Source organism: Pelobates fuscus, chromosome 1, assembly GCF_036172605.1.
Source record: "Pelobates fuscus isolate aPelFus1 chromosome 1, aPelFus1.pri, whole genome shotgun sequence".
Taxonomy (NCBI): Eukaryota; Metazoa; Chordata; class Amphibia; order Anura; family Pelobatidae; genus Pelobates; species Pelobates fuscus.
Window position 1 is genome coordinate 75,097,078 of NC_086317.1, and position 25,076 is coordinate 75,122,153.

At 40.8% G+C, this 25,076-nt stretch overlaps 1 protein-coding gene and 1 non-coding gene across 2 annotated transcripts; one reads left to right on the forward strand and one right to left on the reverse strand.

Moving 5' to 3' along the window:
* Positions 1-5,421: 5,421 nt before the first annotated feature.
* Positions 5,422-5,493, reverse strand: TRNAQ-UUG (transfer RNA glutamine (anticodon UUG)). The gene has a single exon. It is a non-coding gene; the product is annotated as a tRNA-Gln (tRNA).
* A 7,458-nt stretch (positions 5,494-12,951) lies between these two features.
* Positions 12,952-24,969, forward strand: EXO5 (exonuclease 5). Its single transcript, XM_063443936.1, has 6 exons — positions 12,952-13,120; positions 17,364-17,427; positions 19,139-19,416; positions 20,912-21,016; positions 22,952-23,124; positions 24,431-24,969. The coding sequence occupies exons 1-6, from the start codon at positions 12,982-12,984 to the stop codon at positions 24,884-24,886; spliced, it is 1,215 nt and encodes a 404-aa protein (XP_063300006.1). The 5' UTR covers positions 12,952-12,981; the 3' UTR covers positions 24,887-24,969.
* The last annotated feature ends 107 nt before the right edge of the window (positions 24,970-25,076 follow it).

Consider the following 25,076-nt stretch of genomic DNA (forward strand, 5'->3'; position numbering starts at 1 on the left):
TATTGCTCAGTGAAATGATAATAAATAATTATAGCTGCAACCACTATTAGTCAAGGTTATGAACGTTATAATAACTAGATTGGCAATGCTGGGAGAAAGTATACTTAGGATACTTCCTCCCAGTTTACAGAGAGGAGAAGCAGAGAGGATGGGGAGAGGAATGAGAGCCTGCACTAGTCTCAGCCAGCATCAGCCTCAGCCACTGGAACCCAGTGAACACTAACCTCAGCCTGCAGTCCCGTTGGCCTCAGAGAAGCCACCCTCATGCTACCAAAAGGTATAGAAACAGAAGGGTGGCTAAAAATATTGAAATTATAACTTCTATGCTAGAGCCTGTCACTGTGCATGTGTATCTGTGTCTCTGTGTTTTTATATGTGTATATGAGCTTGTGTATGTGTGTTTAAGTTTGTGAGTATGCTTGTGTGTATCTGGGTTTGTATGGCAGCATGTGTGTATCTGTGCATTCATCTGACTATTCAAACACTACCCACAAATACACAGTCCCTGCATTCTAAACAGCAACACTACATACAAATACACCACTGCAATCAAATGGCAATACCTTACATCCCTACAAACACTCAACTTAAAGGGACACTATAGTGTGGGAGTATGGTGACATGACATAGCTGTGGGTGACAGTGTAGCGGCGGAGATGCCACCGGTGCAGTTGCACCGGGGCCCGCACGCTGATGGGGCCCATCGGGTGGCCCACTCACTTAGGACCACCCGATGGGCCCTGTATCTTCAGGGGCCTGGTCAGCGCTGCGGCCGTGCAATAGCGCGACCGGACACCTTGGAAAAAAATCTCAGCTGCAAAGTACTGCTGGGAGGAAGTGGCCGTCACTTCCTCCCAGCTCCCTCCCCTCCCCTCAGCGCCGCATGGGAGGGAAGAAAGACAGGCCGCTGAAGCCACGCCGACTCCCATCAGCCACAGCCTTCCACCTGCAAAAAAAGGTAAGAAAAATTAGCTGTATTTGTGTGTTAGTATGTATCTATGTCAGAATGTATGTCAGTCTGTATGTATGTCTGTGTGTATGTCAGAATGTCTGTATGTATGTCAGAATGTCTGTATGTATGTCAGTATGTCTGTGTGTATGTCAGTATGTCTATGTGTATGTCAGTATGTCTGTATGTATGTCAGTATGTCTGTATGTATGTCAGAATGTCTGTATGTATGTCAGAATGTCTGTATGTATGTCAGTATGTCTATGTGTATGTCAGTATTTCTGTATGTATGTCAGTATGTCTTTATGTATGTCAGTATGCCCGTGTGTGTGTATGTATGTATGTATGTATGTATGTCAGTATGTCTGTATATGTCTGTATGTCTGTATGTATGTATGTCAGTATGTCTGTATGTATGTCAGTGTGTCTGTGTGTATGTCAGAATGTCTGTATGTATGTCAGTAAGTCTGTATGTATGTCAGAATCTCTGTATGTATGTCAGTATGTCTGTGTGTATGTCAGTGTGTCTGTGTGTATGTCAGTGTGTCTGTGTGTATGTCAGAATGTCTGTATGTATGTCAGAATGTCTGTATGTATGTCAGTATGTCTATGTGTATGTCAGTATGTCTGTATGTCTGTATGAATGTGTATATGTATGTCAGTATGTCTGTGTGTATGTCAGTAAGTCTGTATGTATGTCAGTAAGTCTGTATGTATGTCAGTAAGTCTGTATGTATGTCAGAATGTCTGTATGTATGTCAGTATGTCTATGTGTATGTCAGTATGTCTGTGTGTATGTATGTCAGTATGTGTATGTCTGTATGTATGTCAGTATGTCTGTGTGTATGTCTGTATGTATGTCAGTATGTCTGTATGTATGTCAGTATGCCCGTGTGTATGTCGGAATGTATGTATGTCAGAATGTATGTATGTCAGAATGTCTGTATGTGTGTCTGTGTGTATGTCAGTATGTCTGTGTGTATGTCAGTATGTCTGTGTGTATGTCAGAATGTCTGTGTGTATGTCAGAATGTCTGTATGTATGTCAGTACGTCTGTATGTATGTCAGAATGTCAGTATGTCTGTGTGTATGTCAGTATGTCTGTGTGTATGTCAGAATGTCAGTATGTCTGTGTGTATGTCAGTATGTCTGTGTGTATGTCAGAATGTCTGTGTGTATGTCAGAATGTCAGTATGTCTGTGTGTATGTCAGTATGTCTGTATGTCAGTATGTATGTATGTGTGTCTGTGTGTATGGATGTCAATATATATGAATGTATGTATGTATGTCTGTCAGTATGTCTGTATATATGCGTGTGTGCCAGTATGAATGTATGTCTGTGTATGGATGTCAGTGTCTGTATGAATGTATGTTTGTCAGTATGTCTGTATGTATGTATGTATGTATATATGTATGTATGCCAGTATGAATGAATGTATGTCTGTGTGTATGTATGTCGGTGTATGTATGTGTAAGTCCTCATGGATGTGTGTCTGTAGGTATGTATGTATGTGTCTCTGTCACTATGTATGCCTGTGTGTCTGTATATGTGTGTATGTCTCAGTATGTGTGAGTCAGTACGTATGCCTATATGCGTGTATGTCTGTTTCAGTGTGTGTGTCTGTTAGTATGTATCTTTGTGTGTGTGTGTCTGTGTCCTTTTGTATCAGTGTGTGTTTTTGTGTCTGTGTGTGTATTCCTGTGGGCGGGATTTGGAGGCGGACCATGTGGGCGGGATTGGAGGCGGGCCTGAGTTAGAGCTGGTGGCGACCCTGTGTGGGGGGCATAGCAGTGTGTGTGTGAGGGGGTGACAGTGCGTATGAGGGAGGGTGACAGTGTGTGTGAGGGGGTTATTCTGTGTGTGGGTGTGATAGTGTGTGTGGGAAAGGGTTGTTCACCTTAAATAATGTGGAATAATTTGTATATTCACTTATGCGTTGTCTTGTTTAATTGTGTGGTGGGGTTGTTGCTGATGGTTGGGAAGGTAACTGGGTCTCCATTAATATACATTTATTTCAATTAACAGTAGAATAATTTCTGTAAATGCTCTGGAAATCAACTCACCCCAGTAAAAAAGTATTTTCTTAGATTTTTTTTTACGTAACGAACATATTCAAATATAAACTCAAAGACAATGTGAGAATTAAATCAAGAGATTTCCCCCATGTTTTCGAGCTTCTTAAAATGACAAAAAAAAGAGCGGAGTCGCTATGAGCATTGAACATAATCTATCATAATATTTATGCTGGCTAATTTATATGAGCCTAATCATTCTCCAATTAGGCTTATAAACAATGTATTTAATACTGATTAGAGAACCGCACACAAATTTTTATTTTATTTTATAGGGCTACTTAAAATTACCTCTCAGCAAACAAATATGGGGATTCAGTTCCACCTTAGGGCCATATTGTGTCAAGCCCACCACTAATTCACAGTATCTTAACATCAGGGGGTCCTACACTAATTCCAATGTGGGAGACAAATTAAATAGTGCTAGTGCTAAATTAATTTTATTTGTGTGCTGTTTATTAAAGGAACACTATAGGGTCAGGAACACAAACATGTATTCCTAATCCTCTAGTGTTAAAACCAACAATTTAAGTTTCTTGGCCCTCTTTAGTCCTCTTAGAAAGGGTTAAAACGTACCTTTTTTTTCAAGTGTCACACAAGTCCGACAAAACTGGCCCTGCCCCCAGTCTGCCTCTTTGGCTGACATTATCAGAACTGATTATCTCATATCCTTGAAGAGGTCCCCTGTGAGGGACGAAACGCGTTGGATTTGATCAGACTTTATATGTACTTTTATTCATCTTCACCTTTGTAGGACTATACAAGATTCTTCTAGTTACTGATGTGGAGACATGCCAAGCTTTTTTATTTGTTTTTAAGTGCAATCATTTATTAAATTATTTTTGTATCTATTGTATTGCACTATCTATTATCTCTTCATTACCAGAATTCCAAAACACAAGAGTATTATTGGAACCAGACTTCAAATTGAGTGATACCCCTAAATGTTAATTTACATCTTGTGAGAGCTCTACCTCCCCTCCCCTTTGTGCTAATTTATTACTGTATTGCACTATTTTGTTTCTTTTTCCTTTTCTTTAGATTACCTATATCCTAACAGGTTGTATTTGATTCAAAAGTATATACTATTTGGTTCACAGAGCTAACATTTTTATATATTTTCATCTAGTTGTGAGTATACATATATATATTTTTCCTGTCATATATTTGTAGGGTGTTAGTGAGACACCTTAAGGTAGCTCTTACTTTATACGGAGTAATTTATTTTATATTAAATATAGTTCCTGGTCTGGATAGCTTTACCAACCAATTTTATAAAATATTGAAGTAAAATATTGAAATGGACCTTATGAAAGCCTTTAATAATTTTTGTACATCTAAAAATATACTTAGTGGGAGAAAGGGGGGAGGAGCTGAGCGTGACCTGCAAGCTGTGAAGACGCACTATCTGTGAGCTCCTACTCCCTGTGCTATTTCTCCGGGGATATAGCTGGATATTGTGCAGCAATCTATGCTACATTGTACTACCAAACTAGGGGACACCATAGCCAACATTTAACTACTGGGAGACCACAGCAGAGCAGTCCGGCCTACACGCAACTGAGCTGGGGAGGGGCTGCTAACTGCCTTAGCTTGACGCGAGCAGAGCTCTACTTCTATCCTTCTCTGCCCGGTTCTGGAGAGGCGGCATATATTTTCTTGTTATGCAGGTTTATTAATTTTCATGTTCATAAAATAGTGCACCTTCTAAGATTTCCATGTCGATGTTATACAATGCATGTTTTTGTAGAGCTTGAAAATTTTGTTGTGGCATCACATGCTCTTCTGTACTCATCTGCACACCTCCTCCCCTCCCCCCCCAAAAAATAGAAAAAATAAATAAATAAAAATATATATATATATATACACGCATAGTGAAATGATTCAGACTAACAAAGTCCCCATGCTTAAACATAGAAACATAGAATGTGACGGCAGATAAGAACCATTCGGCCCATCTAGTCTGCCCAATTTTCTAAATACTTTCATTAGTCCCTGGCCTTATCTTATAGTTAGGATAGCCTTATGCCTATCCCACGCATGCTTAAACTCCTTTACTGTGTTAACCTCTACCACTTCAGCTGGAAGGCTATTCCATGCATCCACTACCCTCTCAGTAAAGTAATACTTCCTGATATTATTTTTAAACCTTTGTCCCTCTAATTTAAGACTATGTCCTCTTGTTGTGGTAGTTTTTCTTCTTTTAAATATAGTCTCCTCCTTTACTGTGTTGATTCCCTTTATGTATTTATTTATTAATGTATTTATTTTTCAGTGCATATAAATAGAAACAAAATTGTATATATATTAATATATCTGCGCTAGAACCAATTCGTAGAGGAATTACTCACATTCACCAGGATATTTCACTTTTTTTCTCTCTTTTTTTAAATTAAATTAGGTTCCACCGAGATTTGAACTCGGATCACTGGATTCAAAGTCCAGAGTGCTAACCATTACACCATGGAACCACTGTATGCTTAAACAAATTAAAGACTTTGAAACAGTAGCAAGCTATCGGCCAATCGCTTTTCTGAATGTAGATATTAAACTTTGTTCCTCAATACACCAGTATTATACATTCAGATCAGGTGGAGTTCATCCACAGAATATCATCTTTAAATAACATGCATAGACTGATAGATATACTAGATGCAGTTCGACAAAGAGAGACCCCTCCTCCTCAACCTGTTGTTATCAATGTATAGCGTCCTTATTGATCTTAAAGAAAAGGGGGGAAATTTAGGGGGAATATGGAGTTAACTAATGAGGATTTTGATAATTCCAATAGGATTGGAGATATTTAATAATATTAGAATAAAGGGATATATATGAGGAGGCATCTATGTATGGGAGGGTGAAAAAAAAAAGCAAATTAGAAACTCGTTTAGATAATAAAGACCATAAAAAGATCTAAGTATCAAAATATATAGGAAGGACTGGGTCTCTTCTCTACATACAGTAGACAAAATAATTAATTGTCTCAACAGAAACTCACTACAAATTGTGAACAGTAGGTACATAGTACCAAGTGATTTGGACAAAATGCATCATGGGCATTTAGATTTATGCTGGAGATGAGGCTTATTTAGATGAGATCATACTCGTATATGGGGGTCATGTCCCTCTCTTCAGCTATTTTAGAAAATTATAGCAGGAAAGATCAACAAAATTATGTCAAAGCATTATATCATTCCATGTCAGTCATTCCATGTCAGTCAGCAGGTCTATGGGACTGTGTTTTTCTTTTATAGTTCATAGGTTACATTTAGTACTAGCCATAGAAAAATGTTCTGTTTTATATTTGCTTTTGTCTATGTTCTTGTCGATGTATATGTGACTAAAGGGTAATTTCTATGTTATTAGTGTTTGATATACACAAATGTTTTTGTTTTTTTGTAAAATACAAACAATAAAGATTTTTTAAAAAGGGAAAACAATTAAATAAAGTTTTGATATATTTGGCAGGGCAGATCCCTTCCCTGGGGTATTATGATGTGTAGCCTTCGTGGTACCATTCATTCTTGTTCTTCTTTCTTTCACAGACCCATTGTACCACAAAGACCTGTGCAGCAGATATATGAGTCAGGTTTAAATGGACCATACCTTTATCCCCAATGTAATTTTCGGTGTTAGAATTATTACCTTCCTTATAAGAGTTTAGAAGCATGCGGTGCAGAAATGTCTTGTTTCTTAGCCATATGAGCAGGAATCAAGTTGCCCCTCTCCCCATTTCTAGCAGCATAGTAGATTTCAAGATACATCCACTTAATCATAGGTCTATCTGATATTAGCATCAGTGTATCTGAAACAAGCCATTTGTTATCCCAAGCCTTGTTACTTGTTATAGAAGGTTATGGATAGTCCAGATCAACAGATCAATTCATTCACTAGACTAACCAGATTTCGTCTGAACATAGATTACCATATAGATACATACAAGGTATTTCGTGATTAGGAAAATATTTAAACAAAGTACCGTATATACTCGAGTATAAGCCGAGTTTTTCAGCACATTTTTTGTGCTGAAAAACCCCAACTCAACTTATACTCGAGTCAATGTAGGAGGGGGGCTGGCAGGAAGCTCTTACTTACCTCCCCTGTAGCTCCTGTCAGCTCCCTTCTCCTCCGCGCCGGTCCGGTCAGCTCCCCTGTCAGCTCACAGTGTAAGTCTCACGAGAGCCGTGGGATCATAGCGCGGCCGCGAGACTTACACTGGGACTTGCAAAGGGAGCTGACCGGACCGGCGCGGAGGAGGAGGGAGCTGACAGGAGCTGCAGGAGAGGTAAGTAAGAGCTTCCTGCCAGCCCCTCTCCACTGAACTGCCAATGCCACTGGACCACCAGGGAGTGAGAGCCCCCCTCCCTGCCATGTATCAAGCAGGGAGGGGGGACGAAAAAAATATGAATTAAAAATTAAATTATAATATTTTAAAAATAATAATAAAATAAAAAATAATAACATAACAAAAATTATTAAAATAATAATATTATAACAAAAAAAGTTAAAATTATAATTTTAAAATATAATAATAAAAATGCCCACCCCCCACCAAGGCTCTGCAACACATACACAAACACACTGCATTACACACACTCACACTGCATTCACACACACACACTGCATTCACACACACACACTGCACTCATACACACACACTGCACTCATACACACACACTGCACTCATACACACACACTGCACTCATACACACACACTGCACTCATACAAACACACTGCACTCATACACACACGCACTGCACTCATATACACACACTGCACTCATACACACACACACTGCACTCATACAAACACACTGCACTCATACAAACACACTGCACTCATATACACACACTGTATGAGTGCAGTGTGTGTATGAGTGCAGTGTGTTTGTATGAGTGCAGTGTGTTTGTATGAGTGCAGTGTGTGTGTATGAGTGCAGTGTGTGTGTATGAGTGCAGTGTGTTTGTATGAGTGCAGTGTGTGTGTGTATGAGTGCAAACACACTGCACTCATACACACACACTGCAAATAAATATTCAATTAATACATTTTTTTTAGGATCTAATTTTATTTAGAAATTTACCAGTAGCTGCTGCATTTCCCACCCTAGTCTTATACTCGAGTCAATAAGTTTTCCCAGTTTTTTGGGGTAAAATTAGGGGCCTCGGCCTATATTCGGGTCGGCTTATACTCGAGTATATACGGTAATGGGTGCAGTCTAACCCAAGCCTTGCATGTTGTCTAATATAAAGAGCATTAAAAGCACCACATATAGAAAAAGATACATTCCAAAAAGTGAATAAGAAAAATAAATGTATTCAGCGATCAAACACATAAGCATAAAAATTTGAAGAATTCATAAAATGAACAAATAATAATAGCATCCAAGTTACTGTTAAATGAAATGACAAATCATGTACAAATATAGTTCTAAGCAAAGCAACAATGTATGTAACCCGAAAAAATGTTACCTTTCAAGGTCAATATGCAAGGTACAATTCAGAAACCTAATGTTTACCATGTATCATTGGCGACGATATTTAGGCTTACATTAACTCTATGACACATACTCATATATACATATAGAATGGAGATGAATGACAGAAGTTGCACGACTTAAAGTACTGCTTGATATTTTGAGAGTTTGAAAAATTATACACAGCCTTAGCGAACAGAATAATTGAAGTAATCTAAGCTTTTGCTTGCTGAGTGCTGAAGGATCAGCTGTTTGCCAAATTCAATATGCCAGTAGGTAACATCTGACAGTTTTAATGGCATAGACATTGCTCGATGCAGTAATTAAAACTAGAGCTTGAAGAATATATCACCAGACTGGAAATAGCCTAGACAGAATGCACGCTGCGTTAGAAAGCCAATCATTTCTTGGGCATAAACTGATGAAGCAAAAGAACAACAGAGAAAATCACTTGTAAATTAGGGAAGCAATTTATAATTTGAACATTGACAGAACAGCATAAACGTAGAAAGGAATTCTAAAACAATTGGTTAGATTGTAGAAATAAATATGTTAGAATACTTAGTTCACTCATCAATGGTAATGTGTCTGGCATTAGGGAACAGAGGTAATAAGTACAAAAGAGTCTTGTTTCTCAATCAGTGGTACACACACCAAAAGCAGCAGGTATGCCAAGAGCTGTCCGGCTGGCAACCTTGGCGCCCCCAGGAGACAGCTGGCTGTGCACTAAGGCATATTAGGCTCCTGCTTACCTGGGTGGAAAATGCCTATTTTGCCCAAATGGAGGTGGAAGTATAGAGATAGCTGTAATTTTCATGATTTACCAGCAGTGCGCCCTTGCGCGCCGTGCGGTGATGTCAAGAGCCAGGTTATGACATCACTCTGGCTCTGGCATTTCCAAACAGCATGCAAAAGAGCAGCGCTGGAAGAGTTTGAAGATTAAACAAGCCCCACACTGAACACAGGGAAATTATCCCTACTGGACCCCCAGGGAAAGGATCAACTCCAGCTCTTCCAAAAGAAGTGAGGCAAGGCGGGAAAATAATAAAAATAACTTATGAGTGTGTGTGTGAGAGAATGTGTATGTGTCTGTCAGTGTATGTCAAACCAGTGAGTGGGTGTCAGTGAGTGTGTCTGCCATTGAATGTGTCGGTAAGTGTGCCCATCAGTGTGTGTGTAAGTTTGTGTGTCAGTTTCCTCTGTGTGTAAATGTGTGTGTGTGTGTGTCAGCTGTTTGTAAATGTATGTGTCAGTGTCCTTTGCCTGTACGTGTGTGTCATTGAGAGTGTGTGTCTGTCAGTGAATGCGTGTCTGTCAGTGTGTCCTCTGTGTGTATGTGTGTCTGTCAGTGTGTCCTCTGTATGTAGGTGTGTGTCAGTGTCCTGTGTGTGTAAATGTGTGTGTGTGTGTATGTGTCACGTCATATCCCGGGTCCTGAGGTGGAAAGCCAGACAGCTTTTGGGCCCCCCATGAAAGAGGCTTACAGGCCATCTGCCAGGTCGCTAAGGGGCGGCTTTTTTGTCGCCCCAGTAAATGTGCCACCCAAGGAAAATGCCTTGTTAGCCTCGTGGGAAATACACCACTGACTACAATGCCGTCCACCAGCCCTGCATGTGCAAGCTATATCGACTGGCTGGCACCCCTGCTCGCACACCCCTAAGACTGGCCCTGACTATAATAAAGGTATTTTACCTTCCTATGCACCCACCTGCCATGTTGCAGTTTGGGGCATATCCCCTAAATGTCTAAACTTAGACACTAGAAAGGCAACAGCCAGGGGCAGGCTGGGACGGGTGGAAGGGAGGCAATTGCCCCCAAGGCCGCCCTAAATTATTTTTTAAAACGGCCACAGGTGGCTCTCTAATTAAGCGATTTAGGCAGCCTCCTATGGCCTCGAGGCCGTCTTAGGGCAGACTGTGTTGGGTTACCACAGCAACGCTCTGACCGGGTCTCACGAGATATGGTCTGCAGCTCTACACACTGTGGAGCTCAAGACCGGATATCACCACCAGTCCACCAGGGAGCCCACTGGATTACCAGGGAGCCCACACTGGACCAAGGAATGACAGAAAGTATGTAGTGCCTCCTCCCTCACACCATCACCCCCCTCCCACACATTATTACCCCCCTCCCTCTCACCATTACCCCCCTCATCCACACAAACATCCCCCTCTCACCATCATCCCTCTCACCATCACACCCCCTTCTTCACACCATCACCCCCCTTCTTCACACCATCAACCCCCCTTCTCACCATCAACCCCCCCTCTCACCATCACCCCCCTCCTTCACACCATCACCCCCTCTCCTTTACACCATCACCCCTCTGCCTTCACACCATCACCCCCTCTCTCACACCAACACCCCCACTCACCATCACCCCCTCCCTCACACCATCACCGACCTCCCTCACACCATTACCACCCCCCTCCCTCACACCATTACACCCCTCCTTCACACTATCACCCCCTCCATCACACCAGCACCCCCTCCCTCACACCATTGCCCCCCTCCCTCACACACACCATTACCACCCCTCCTTCACACCATCACCCCACTCCCTCTGACCATCACCCCCTTCCTCACCCCATCACCCCCCACATAAAAGACATTGTATCATATTTGTCTTGCTTCATTACATCAATATCCATTATAAAACCAGGAAAAGGTGGGCATGGATGGTTAGCTGATTTGGTGGTGCAATGGGCCACTTGACTGGATTTGCCCCCCAGGCCTAAGGCTGCCAGCCCTCCCCTGGCAACAGCCCATGGGGAAGCAGCATGTGAAGTAACATGGGAAGACAGTAAACCTCTGGCCCAACCCATGTGCATCAGGAGGGGGACATTAAAATAAAATAGGGACTCTAGGTCCTTCCACCTAGTTTTATAATTGGGACCCCTACCCACTGCCAATGGTTGGGGCCTGGGAAGTAATGTAATAAGTCCCACTCCACGTTTATTTTTTTAAATATATTATAATCCACTCTTGGATTATTGGGTGGTGACAGGGGGTTAGACAGTGATCTCTTCACCACACTTATTTTTTAAATTTCCCTTACCTGACACCCACGGATTCCCTGCATTATTTCAGAGGGACAGGCCTTTCTAGCAACTGGGGAACAATGGCTGCCTTGCCGCTAGGTTTAGGTATTCAGGAGACATGCAACTTCCTGCCACATGATATGCCAGTTATTTCTATTCTCATTTTGAATCTGAACCTTTTCCTAGTTGTAACCAGGCTAGCAAATAATAAGGTATACAACAGTGGGCAAACTAGGGAACAGCCTTGTCTGATCTCTGCTACCCTCACTCTATGTTATTACGCAAGGATCTTAATAGCTTTATAGTGGAAGTGTGAGCCCCCTATTCAGCTTTAGCTAGTATTTAATTAATTATATTATTGTTGACTCTATCAGTATATACTGTATTGAAGAGGGCAGCAGTGACACCTATTGGTGGAAAATCATTATTGCTTTTTGGCAAAGGAAGAGAAATTTCCTCTTTTGGTATTAACCTGCAAAAATAAAAAACACAGGATAATTATTTAACTTGTTAAGGTTAGCCTGGACCATTCTTTTATCCTAGTCATAGATCTGTAAACTATAACACGGCCTATTTTGGGCTTTTTTAGAGAACTTTTAGACTAAAAATGCTATCCACATTTATTCGGAGGGTTGATTCCCTTCTCACACCAGGGGATCCCAGGTATTAGTCGCTACGTGGGGCTCCCCTTTGTCAGATGGGACTATTTTAGTGGATCCAGTGTGACAGATGGGCAGTATTAAATTCCTCCTCATACCAGAGAAATCCAGATAATAATAGATACCTGGACATCCCATGGTAATACTAATGCTGCAGGCTGTTGAAGGGAGACAACCAGAGTCTGAACAGATCCTAACTCTGCCTGTATGTCCCTACAAAAAAGTGAATGGTGCTGGGCTTTGAGAGCTGCTGTGCACTGATCACAGTATGAATTTGCTGGGATGGCATGCTCACAGGGAAATCTTCCTGTAATACTGAAAACAGCCTCTAAATGGCAACAATATATCACCTTCCACTGTTTTAATAAGGAAAACACATCTGATGATATAACAACAAATATATTCTAGTAACACATCCAAAAAAATAATAAAATCTTATTTCCTGTTACTGTCCCACATCTCAAAACACCATAGTTATGCTGCTTATTTTACTAAATATGCTAATAAAAAGAATAAAATAAATTGGAAAAAAACAGACTCGAGACTTTCTCTAAGTGTACAGTATGTTCATTTTTCTATATTAATAGTCACATAAAAATACAAAGTAACTCAGGTTAGCAGACTGTTCTGCCGCAGATCGGCCTCTAGAGGGCGCTTGTTGTGCGGAGACTGCAGACAATGTGTGTACAAATGTTTACATCACGTGACCGCGTCTAACCCAGCTCCCTCTCTGATGAGACCTAATGCTGCGAGAAGCGGGCGGGACTAAGGCAAGCGGAGACATGTCGGACCCGGCAGAAGGGAAGAATTCGGTCGCCGAGCAGGCGCACGGGGCTGTTTATGAGGATGGCGACGGATTCTCAGACTTTAGCGACTCGGAGCTGGTGACGCTGCAGGAGGAAGCAATGATTGACAGCTGCGGTGAGAGGGCTTATTGTGGAGGGGGCGTGGCCAAGGCAAGCATTCTATTCCCCCAGTAAAATCTCTGCGCATGCGCTGAGTTAAAAGGCTGGCTTTTTCATTGGGAAAGTTATTTTCTGAATGGCTTGTTTTTCCTCCATTGGAATTGTCACTTTTAATGCATTGCAATTAAAAAATTTACTAATTTTACCCAATAAAAATGCTCACTTTTTTCAACTCACTGCATTTGCAGAAAATCCCCAACTTCTGCAGGTTTTGCTGTGTGCTTTACCCACACTAGAACGTAGCAGGGGAAAAAAAAACAACCTAGTACATTCTTCCTTAATTGTTCTTTGGAAGTGTTGCGCAAATCATGTAAACCCCTGCCAGGATTGAATATGTAGCTCATCATTAGACAGGGAGTAGTCATTACTGAAAAAAAAGCAAATGTCAACCGCTGCATAAGGTAAAAGCTGAGTGTGCATTACTTACCTCATACCTCTGTTTACATTTTAATTTGGCAAAAAGAAAAAAAAAACCCACGGCTGTGATAGTATGGGTGAACTGCACTGCAGAACATGTTGGAGCTTTATAAATGCCACTTAGTTATGAACATTATAACACAATCTGTCTGCCATCAGTTGCTGCATTCTGCATCTCACAATGTCTAGCGGGTACCTGTACACAAAACATATAGGGGTCAGTGGCCACTTGCAGGAGCATTCCAGCTAACCCACATGTGACAGGGCTGTCTTGTTTGCCATAAATTCCCAACTAAACTGTTTCGTTTTTCTGTTCTGATATCCATTTGGACACCAGAAGGTGCAGTGTGAGTAATGAAATAGTCTCTCTGTTTGAAGCCCGTGTAGGAGTGCTTCCTCGATGCTCTGTGCATAGGCCAGCCTGCACTTGATTGTATTGGCAATTTTGCTAGCCTAGTAAACAGACTAATATTGTATATCTACCTGAAACTAATAATGCAGACATCCCAACATGCAAAAATTCATTTCAGGGAGGTGGCTGCACACCCCCACATGTGCCCCCCGCCCCCCCTTGACACACACATACACACTCCGATACCCACACTGGCACATACATACACACACTCAGATACATAAACTGGCACACACACACACAGATACCTACACTGGCTCTTACACACAAATCCACACACAGATACCCACACTGGCACATACCCTAATATACACACACAGATACCTGCACTGGCACATACACCCAAACAGATACCCACACAGGCACATACAGTGGGGGGGGGGGGGGGGAAGTATTTGATCCCCTGCTGATTTTTAACGTTCGCCCAGTATCACACTGACACATACACACAAATACACACACAGATACCTAGACTGACACATACACACTCTGATACTTACACTGGCACACACACATACACCCACACTGGTACAGGAAACAAACTCCTGTACTGCGGACCGGAGAGGAGCTCGGCCACGCTACAGGGAAGGGGAGGTGAGGGGAAGTAAGAAGAAGAGGGGAGGTGGGGAGTAAGAAGAACACAGGGGGGAGGTTGGGGGAGTGAGGAGAACACAGGGTGGGTGGGTGTGAGAAGAGACCGCCAGGGGAGGGTAAGGGGAGAGGAGAGACCACTAAGGGGCTGGGAAGAGCTCTAAGGGACAGAAGGGAGAGCTCTATAGGACAGGGAGCTCTTTCACACTACGTACGCACACACACACAATGCATCCCTGCACACACAGAAACACAACATGCTTCCCTTACACACTGAGAAACACACAATGCATCCATTACACACACACAATGCAACCCTTACACACAAAGACAATGCATCCTTTGCACACATACACAGAAACACACAATGCATCCCTTACACATACATGCAAACACACACACTGCTTCTCTTACATATACACAGAAACACAATGCATTTCTTACACACACTTGATGTAGATTAATTTAGAAATAAACAAATATGTTTAAATGACTATCTGTTCCTGTCCAAATCTGAGATGATTAAATTGCGTATACGCAGAAGTAAGTTCACACTGACACACGAAGTTCAGGTTAAAAGCACTTCTAGAAAATTTAATGGCATCTGGCAAAAAACAGGCTTGCAGGCCCTTATAAGAGCAGAATGACATCATCATTGAATATCAGATAATAACAAATAAACATCATTAATTGGATTAAATGTTAAGTGGCTATGTCAGTGTCCATCCATCAATATTATTAATTGGATCAAGAACTAAGTGGTTAGCTAGGTGTCCTCCCACCGGGAGGTGGTATTGTTCTGGACACGGGTGTGGACAGATGGCTCAAGCGCCATCTCTCCCAGCATGAGGCTTACTCGGTGGGAAGGGGGGCTTGAGCGTCATTTTGGGCAGTTAGTGATGTCAGACTCGTGGTCAGGTGCAAGGTTCTTTTATGAATAGAACATTTCATTAGGCCGGCGTTCTCATGGCCTTCAGATTATACTATGTTGCAAATTACAGGAGATTCAGCAATTCCGGGGTTAGTCATGTCTTTATAGAAAATACAATCTCTATTCATTACACTAAATGCTGTTAGGAAATTCTGTCATGTAATGTGGACAAAATGGAGGGTCTGTCATAATGTGAGGTTATGTGAGATTAAAATGGAGTTAGTACAATAATTCAATACAGGTTTAATAAAGATTTTTCCAATAATTCTACATCACACTCAATGCACACACTTACAGACACACACCTTGCATCCCTTATGCATGCAAACACAGATTCACACAATGCATCCCTTACACTAACCAGAAACACACAATACATCCCTTATACACAAACACACACTGCTTCCACTACACACAAACACACGGCATCACCTACACAAACTGGTATCCCTATACACTACATTCCATAAGCACACACATTAGATCCTCTACAATAACACATACCACATTCCCTACACACTCCACTCCCTGTGAGCGAACTCATGGGTGGAACATATAGGTGGACTTATGGGTGGGCCTTATGGGCATACTCACCGTCAGGCCCTGGGGCCCAGACCTTGAGCTGTGTAAGGGGCCCCAAAAAATTTAGCTGTTTCCCGTTCTCCCAGAACATTGAATTTTGTGACCACAGTTACAAACAGCCTCCAGAGATCCTGTTCTACACCAGACCAGTGGAGCCAAACTGCAGTCAGAGCCCATCACCATCACTGCAGCCAGAGCCCATCACCATCCTCATCTGGTTGTAAGTAGGCAATCTACTATATTATTAGTGACACTACTCTCTAATTTGCCTCACATTAAAGGGACACTATAGTCCCCACAACCACAGCAACTTAATGAAGTGGTTTCGGTGCCTATAGCCTGTCTCTGCAGGCTTTTTAATGTAAACACACATTGTGTGCAGCACTGGCGTTAGTTCATATGGCAGATCATATGGGTGGGGTATTGTGATGTCACATGGAGGGGGGGCGGCAAATTTTTCTTTTGCCTAAGGCGGCAAAAATCCTTGCACCGGCCCTGCTCAGGTGTTTAAATATAAATATAAAGCAGGGAGTGGTAAAGGAGTTAGGATTAGAGTTTATAACAAAGGCAGCATTGAAGTGTAGTTCACATAAATATGAAGAATAACCTGCCTCTAAATTCTAAAGGTAGATACTATACTCCTAATACTATGTTAACCCCCTACTGCTTTGAGGCAGTCCCCAGTATGACTAACAAGCCCTTTTCTTAAGAGTAAGGTGAACTAAAAACAGATGCAGCTCACTTCAGCCTCGCCATACTGTCTGCCTCAAGCTTCCTCCTCTCCCCCCCCCCCCCCCCCCCCCCACCCCCCCCACCCCCTGCACGGCTGTTTTTTTACCTTGGAGAAAATGACAGCATACCACTTCCTCCCAGCTAGCAGATACTGCAAGGGCCCGGTCAGGCTCTTAAAGGTCCGGGTCCCCGACTGGGCTCCTGTTCAGGAACAATACCCATCAGGTGGGTAATGAGTAGGGGGCTTTTATCATGTGTACTGTCTTGAAAATCAAACACTCAATTTGCATGCATTGTATGTCAGATAGTGTGAGTGATTTTAGGGATATTACATATGGTGTGCGGGTGTCCGGGAAGCTCATTAAATATGTGGTAGTCTCCCGGACCTAAAGGGAGACTTGAGATGTCTGTTAATGTCATTAATACTTTTGTTAAATAGCAAGTTCTCTTTAAATTAGAGGTTTGAGGTAAATTATTCCTGCTATTTAAAGCTTTGACAGCAAGATGTTTATCTGTTAATTCTGTTATTTAAAGGTGCCACTTCCATCCCAGAGAAGATTGTACTGCAAAATGAAGGAAATGACATCCAGGTGAACATGTATGTATTATGCTAAGGTATTAAAGACCAAATGTAAGACCAAGAAAGCAAACCTTGTGGCTAAAGGGAGACTTGGCTATAGTACCAGCAGACCCTTGACCAGTAATCTTTCAAACTGATAAAAAAAAACATGTATTCCTAACACTATAGTGTCCTACTAACTGTTTAGGTTAACGCCCCCGTGCATCGAGATGAAGTGGTCTGGGTTCCCTTAGTGTCCCTTTAATGAACAGTTTAACTCTTACCTTGCTGTTTCGGGTTCCCTGTTTGAGTTTGTGTATTAATACATACGTATATTTCTGCATCCAGGGTTACACAGTATTCATTGGCTGAGCTGGTCATTTAACACTGTTTATACATGATATGAGTTGGTATGTTAATGTATAAGTATGAGCTTTGTTGGACCAACGTAAGGTGAAAGGACCGCAGGCCCCCTGTCACAGCAAGGTGAGAGGCAAGAAATTCTTTAAAGGACCACCCTAGTGCCAGGAAAACATACTTGTTTTCCTGGCACTAGAGTGCTCTGAGGGTGCCCCCACCCTCAGGGACCCCCTCCCGCCCGGCTCTGGAAAGGGGAAAAGGGTTAAAACTTACCTTTTTCCAGCGCTGGGCGGGGAGCTCTCCTCCTCCTCTCCGCCTCCGTTCCGCCCCGTCGGCTGAATGCGCACGCGCGGCAAGAGCTGCGCGCGCATTCAGCCGGTCGCATAGGAAAGCATTTACAATGCTTTCCTATGGATGCTTGCGTGCTCTCACTGTGATTTTCACAGTGAGAATCACGCAAGCGCCTCTAGCGGCTGTCAATGAGACAGCCACTAGAGGATTAGGGGGAAGGCTTAACCCATTAATAAACATAGCAGTTTCAGAGATTTTTTTTTTTTTTAAAAATGGGTTAACCCTAGCTGGACCTGGCACCCAGACCACTTCATTAAGCTGAAGTGGTCTGGGTGCCTAGAGTGGTCCTTTAATGGTTTGACAGATTTCTGATAAACAATGTCCTGGAACTCCATGACAAATTAACCACTGCTACAGCGTGCTGTAGTTATGGTGCCTAGAGTACCCTTTATGGGGGCACAGAACATATTTTTCATGCACGTTACCTAGGGACCTGCAAAATAAGACTGTCAGTTGTTTCTTCTCATCGCATACGGTTTTGTCTACTTTGGCTTGCTCAGGACAAGGCCTGAATCAGTGAACTTGCAAGGTGTATATCATACATGCACTGATCAGCAATTTCGCTCATCCTTACTGACGATTTGGGGATAAACTACTTATGCCATAAATCCCAACTGGTCAAGGTTTATAGGGTAAAACTCTCTTCCTGGTGAGGGAGAAACCTGTCCACAATTGCGTGAGACTCACTAAACAGTAGTTCAAGAGAAACTTTGAACGTATGGTTTCTTATTCTTAATGCATTATCTATATAATGTAATGCATTAAAAATATGGTTAGTTTTTACCCCTAAGTTTCCGTTGCATTAATGTGTGTAATAAAAGTGCACCAGCTGATGTGCTGCTGCACAGCTCCCATCATCCTTTGACAGCAGTCCAGCTATTTTTGGAGAAACCCCTGTTCGGGGGCTAGCTCAGCTGAGATTTTGAGGATAGAGTAGATAGAGATATAGGGAAATGTAATTTTCTCATTGTTTCTATAAAATGCTATTCTATTGGTATTAGTTGAAATCAGCTTACTAGTTTTGTCTCTTTGTTTTCAGTAAGAATGATCTTGACACCACTGTAGACATACACCGTGGAGACAGGGGAGAATGCAGTGGCAGTTATCAGAATTCCCCTGGATCTCCACAAACAAAAAGGAAACGCCTGCCGCAGACTCCGATGGAGAAATATCGTATGAAGTACTTGTGGGTGACTAACTTGTGCTCCCAGACATGGTGCGAACAGCAGATGGTGTACGAACTTGAGTTCCCAGAATTCCTGGTGACAGAGAAAAGTGCTGTAATGAATGCAGGATCTAGTATACATCTAGCCAGAGGTGAGCCAAGCTGTGTATTAATAATAACCTGCTTGTATTGCTGCACAGATGTCAGGCAAAGTTTGCAAATTAATTTAAAGATAACAAGCACTAGGATTGCCACGGCATGCTGCCAGTGCGGATGTGTCACATTACTATACCATGCTTTTTAGCAATGTCATTCATTAAAGGGACACTCTCAATACAATTATATACAAATATGATTTTATTAAAACAAATACAAAAAGGTGAATATTTTTTGTATAGCAAATGTCTTTGTTTTTATCCTCTCCCATTGATGTCCATCTTATGGTCACATCTAACCATAAAACTTACTACAACCTCTGGCAAAAAAAAAGTGGTACCTAGGAGACGGGGAAAATCAAGTGTATGATGTCATGCATAGATAGTCACTGGGAATCTATTGTGCATTGTATGAGAAAATGACAATGATGTCAACCGTTAATCACTGATGTCTGACATCATTTGCAGTCTTTCACTGTACTTATGCTGTTTGTGCCTTACACATAAGATAAAGTAGTAAGTGCAGTTTAATATAGGGAGATTTTAACACAACTAATAGGCAGGCCACCTGTAAGATTCATATGCCATGCAAATATGACACTGGAAATACAATTTATGTATTCTGTTAGCCAAAATGGTGGAGTGTCTATTGATAAATATTCAAAGAAAATGCATCCCACTCGCTGGATTGCTAATGTGGATGGTCCATTACTGCATTTCTGTACCAATTTATTCCAAGTTTGGACAACCCTGATAGATTGGATAGTCTGTAAGCTGATGCACTTCTGATGTCTTGTGATGTATTGTTCATGGTGCCTGACCTACCCCTTTTACTATATTTTTACACCTTACATATATATGTAAGACAAAAATAATTAAAAAAAAAGTCCAATGGCGAAGTGTATCTCTATGTCAGGACAGAAATAAGTGTGGAGTGCAACTTGCATGAGGTGGAGCTTCACGCCAGCTCTGAGGTGGGACCTGGGCACCTAAAAATATGTGGGATATCTTCATGTACTGTATGTTGGTCCTCACCAAGACATGAAACACAGAGCATAATACAGGAACAATATATGGTGTACAATGTAAAGCAGTTTTTCAAAATAATGTAACTATATGATTTATGCACTCACATGTAATGGAGCCATAAGTGGCTCCAGTAAATCAGCAGACAGTGATACAATCCCCAAATTAAGCAGTGCAGTGTGCAAAGGCAATCATGGACATGTGAAAGCAATAAACCATTGCACATCATTAACACATACTAAGTTTTTTTTTTGTTTTTTTTGGGGGGGGGTTTCTTCCAGTCCCTAAACCAGTCACAATCTGTTATCCTGAAAGTAATTCTTAACTATAATATATATTCCTGGCCTATTCTGTGCAACCTGTCAGAGTGATAAATTGTACTGATCAACACTTTAAATTGAACGCAGGCATCATTTCAGTGCATGTAAGCTTTTCTTACTTGTTAAGTGTGACATTTCATTTTTAGAGCTGGAGGTTCATGATGTTGTATCGGTGAAGACACAGACAAGGGAAGATACCTGGGCAATAAAATTACTGAATATATTATCAATGATCCCAATTTTGCAGTCTGGTAAGTTAACATATTCAGAGACCTGTAACAACAGTTAATTTGTCTTTCTATTTCCTGCAACTTCAGGGGTATATTTATTAAAAACTAAAACCTAAAGTCACCAAGAACACTTTGTTTTAGGAAGTGGTCAGGGTGCAGTAGCCCTGTCTTTTTAACTCGGCAATGTAGAACAGTGCGGTTTTTAGAACTTGCAGTACTTACATTGCAGGGTTAAATTCACTTCTAGTGGTTGTCTTCCTGACAGCCACCAGAGGCTCTTCTGCAGCACTGACCGGGAAAAGCTCTATCCCATGAAGCAGAAGCCCACAGAGAAGCATTGAATTCAATGACGTTGCAGAGGCAGAGTTGAGCAGTGCCGGAGGAACCTTGATACTGGAAAAAGGTGAGTAAAACGTTGAGTTCATTGTTAGCGCACTAGGGACACCATAGCATTAGGAATACATTGTTGTATTCCTAAAGCTACAGTGTTCCTTTAAAAGCATAGTTGTAATCCATCAGTTAAATTCCACAGGGTCTTTTTGCATCTAATATTTAGACAAAGTCTACTGGGGATCAGGTGAATTTATGTGAGTGACATGACAATTGAAACATTGGGGGTTGTTTATACACATATCACATTCTGTTTAAAGTATACAGATCCCTGTGTAATAACACCAGAAGCATTTTTCACACATCAGTACAAAAGTGCAAGTAACTGAAAATGTTTTATTTATGGTTTTCGTCCATGTGGATATGTTATTCCTTTAACATACCTTTTCAAGGCGGTGGTTGTAATTACAAAAAAAAAAAATAACGGGGCACTACTCCTCACCAATGCCACCGGAAGGCTTCCATTAGCACTACTCCCTACACTGTCCTTCTGTCTCTTGCCTCTTCCCTCTGCCCACTCCCTGGGGCCAACGACACTCATACTGCAAGGTTGCAAGTACCTGAACCAAACTTTCCTAGTTTTTGTTAATGTTTTGTTCCTACACAAAACAAAAAAACTCCTTGGCGGACGGTGATGAAGGAACCATACTTGATGCCCAAGAAATGACATGGACTAGCGGTTAGCCAACCACTCTTTAGTTGTATAACGAGCTTGATGGCTTTTGCACAAGCCAAAATGTGGATGATATTTCACTGTGTCTGCCAAGATGGAAAAATAAAGAATTATAAAAAAATAAAATAAAATAAAACCACATGGCTTTGTAAATATCTCCTTGATTTATATAATATTTGCATACATTTAACATTGATTATCAATATTCATCGATATTTGAAGTGTGTTCTGCAGATGTATACTGTATCCTAAGGGTGTTCAGTAAAGGAAATGACACAGGGACTTGTGCTGAAATCAGATTGATCCCTTAATACATAAATAATAGGGTTTCTGCACAGCTTGGTTTACTTTTATACATGTGAATAGGTTTCCTGTTATTTGATAATTCTACTGTTTTTCCCAGCTCCACATTAAAGTGTATGTGTCATGGGTCAGATATAAAACATTTCTTTCCATTTTTATTAAATAATGATTAATACCAACAACAATAAGCACATCTTTTGTTCTGTGTGTATATATAGCTCAATTGTTTTGTTGGCCCTGAGCCCTGTGTATTGTGTAATGATTGTGTATTGCACAATAGCCACTTTTGTGTTTTCATATTTTTATTCTTAAAGTGCAAAGGGAATGAAATGAAGGTTGTGGCATAGCAAAACAACAATATTACATATAACAGGAGATTGATCTTTTAGTTAAGAAAATAAATACACTGTATAAAGTACAATCATTTAGGTAGTGTTTGTTGAAATATAGTGTTTCCTAGCTATTAAATATGCCATCAGAGAAAATATAGTCACGTTTTGCTTTTATTATGGTCTTAAATGCGAATCGCATTCTGCAATTGTCCCATAATACTCTCCACATGCTCTGTGTTCCTTTCTCTATGCTGTAAGGAAGTCACATTCGTGAATTTCCTGTTTTTGGAGTCCTGAACGGTGTATTTATGGCGGGTGTGATAGATGAGCTAGGATATTCATCCAAAGGGGAGCTGGAACTTAGAGAACTGAAAACTCGGGGAAGTCGATCATTACCAAGAGGTGCCCAGAAAAGAAGTCACCAGTTCCAGGTACAATGCAAAATAGTGATGTTTGTGAAATATTTAAAAAAAAGGTATGCTAATGGTATGCTTTGCTATGTTTCTTTTTATGGTACTTTATTTTTATTAATGAAACAAGTGGAGTAATGACATAGATATAGATATAGATATATATCTGCACACAAGCTTCATATTCCTGCAATCGATGGGTGCCAAAAGCCTGGGCTACAAGATGTATACAAATCCAAAAGGAAGGCTGCACTCCAGTCTTAATGAAAATTCAATACTTTGTTAGAAAAAAATGTAAAAGATCAATGTTTCAGTCCTCTCTAGGGACTTTCATCAGGATAAAAACAAACATGTTTATCCTAATAAATGTCTCTAGAGAGGACTGAAACTTTGATCTTTTAAATTTTAAATTGTTTTCTAATAAAGAATTGGATTTTTATTAAGACTGAAGTGCAGCCTCCTTTTGGATTTTTGTGTGTGTGTGTGTGTGTGTATATATATATATGAAAGGAGAACTCAAACACTACAATGGCTTATGTTCCAATCAACATCATCCTGTGTGCATCTACTTAAAACGACAGTGATTTTCCAAAATTGCTGCAGCTATTACCACCCACCTTACAGTAAAAATTCTATTACATCTTTAGATCTATAAACCTCTCGAGGACAGGAATAAGAGTCTTGTTTTTTTTCAATGTAGTACTTTTTTCGATGAACCTAGAAATGCCATCCAAGGACATGTGTGCATTGCTTCAGTAGTATCATGCGTACAGGAATGCAGGGGTTAAGTTAATCTACATATGGTGCCTGCAGAGAATGTAAATTAAAAAAAATAATGAAATTAAATTTTCTTTTTGTCTATAATTCTAGCTAACACTCTTCGGGCAGGCAGTTTCTGTTTGATCAAGCCAAAAATATTACCCTTATTTTTCACTTAGTTTCTTTATAGATATTGTTTGTGTTAGTCCGTCTTTTCATCACCTCTAAACAGTAGATTTTTGGAATGGCTAGTCAATGTTAGTTGCTTAGATTCGCTGACCAGTGACTTTAATTATCTTGTTTTCTTAGATGGCTAACACTAACACCAAGTAGCCACATCCCTGGGTAGTTCACTGGAATTCTATGCTTCCCCTGACCTGGTATATAATATTTAGCTCAGTAGTCTTGGCTTTTTACAGGCTTAGCCATGAGTTTTGCTTTTCTAACTTTGCTATACTAATCCTTTATACACCACGATAACACTGGCAATATTACTTTTACATATTGAATGCTATTACGCTAAAACCTTGTGTGTAGACATTACAGTATGTTTAATTTCTCTCTTTAGGTATCATTGTACAAGCTTCTATTTGATGGAATGGTGAGTGGAGGTCTACAGCCAGAGCTTTTTTTTCAACATTTGTATTTAAAGCCAGAGCAGTCTTTGGGACCACAAGTGATCGAACATGCCAGTAAAGTTGGTTTTATTGCATCAAATTTCAAAGAACTCTTGGAGCTTGCATGTCTGAACCTGACTTTCTCAGACTTACCTATGATTGACAGCTTAAAAATGGAATATTGTTATCAGGAGGACAGTTCACTATTGGGATGTGAATTTGTTATTTTTGAGAGGGAAATGGTGCTGGAACAGTTGACATTTTACTTGGCCTTCTGGAAAGGACTGAGGGAGACTCAGGGAGTTGATATAGAAGAGGCCTGGAAGTGCCAAAGATGTAGCTTTTCTAATATATGTGAGTGGAGAACAAGAAAATCGGCTTGTATTCAAACCAAGAGAACTAAATGAAGAAACCTCATAACCAAATTATCAAAAGCACAAGACCTTGTGGAATTCCATTCCCCTACTTGGAAGCTGTCAATCAGTCAAACTGAATAATAATTTTATTGTTTGAAGACTAAAAATTGATTTTTTTTTTAAACCATTTTAACACTCAGTTCCTAGTTTGTATGTAAAATGAATTGCCTTTCCAAAAGCT

Excerpts from the sequence above, each read along its gene's own strand:
- EXO5 (XM_063443936.1), top strand. The coding sequence starts at position 12,982 with ATGTCGGACCCGGCAGAAGGGAAGAATTCGGTCGCCGAGCAGGCGCAC. Across the intron at positions 13,121-17,363 it reads AGCAATGATTGACAGCTGCG|GTGCCACTTCCATCCCAGAG; the intron begins GTGAGAGGGCTT and ends TGTTATTTAAAG. Across the intron at positions 21,017-22,951 it reads GATCCCAATTTTGCAGTCTG|GAAGTCACATTCGTGAATTT; the intron begins GTAAGTTAACAT and ends CTATGCTGTAAG.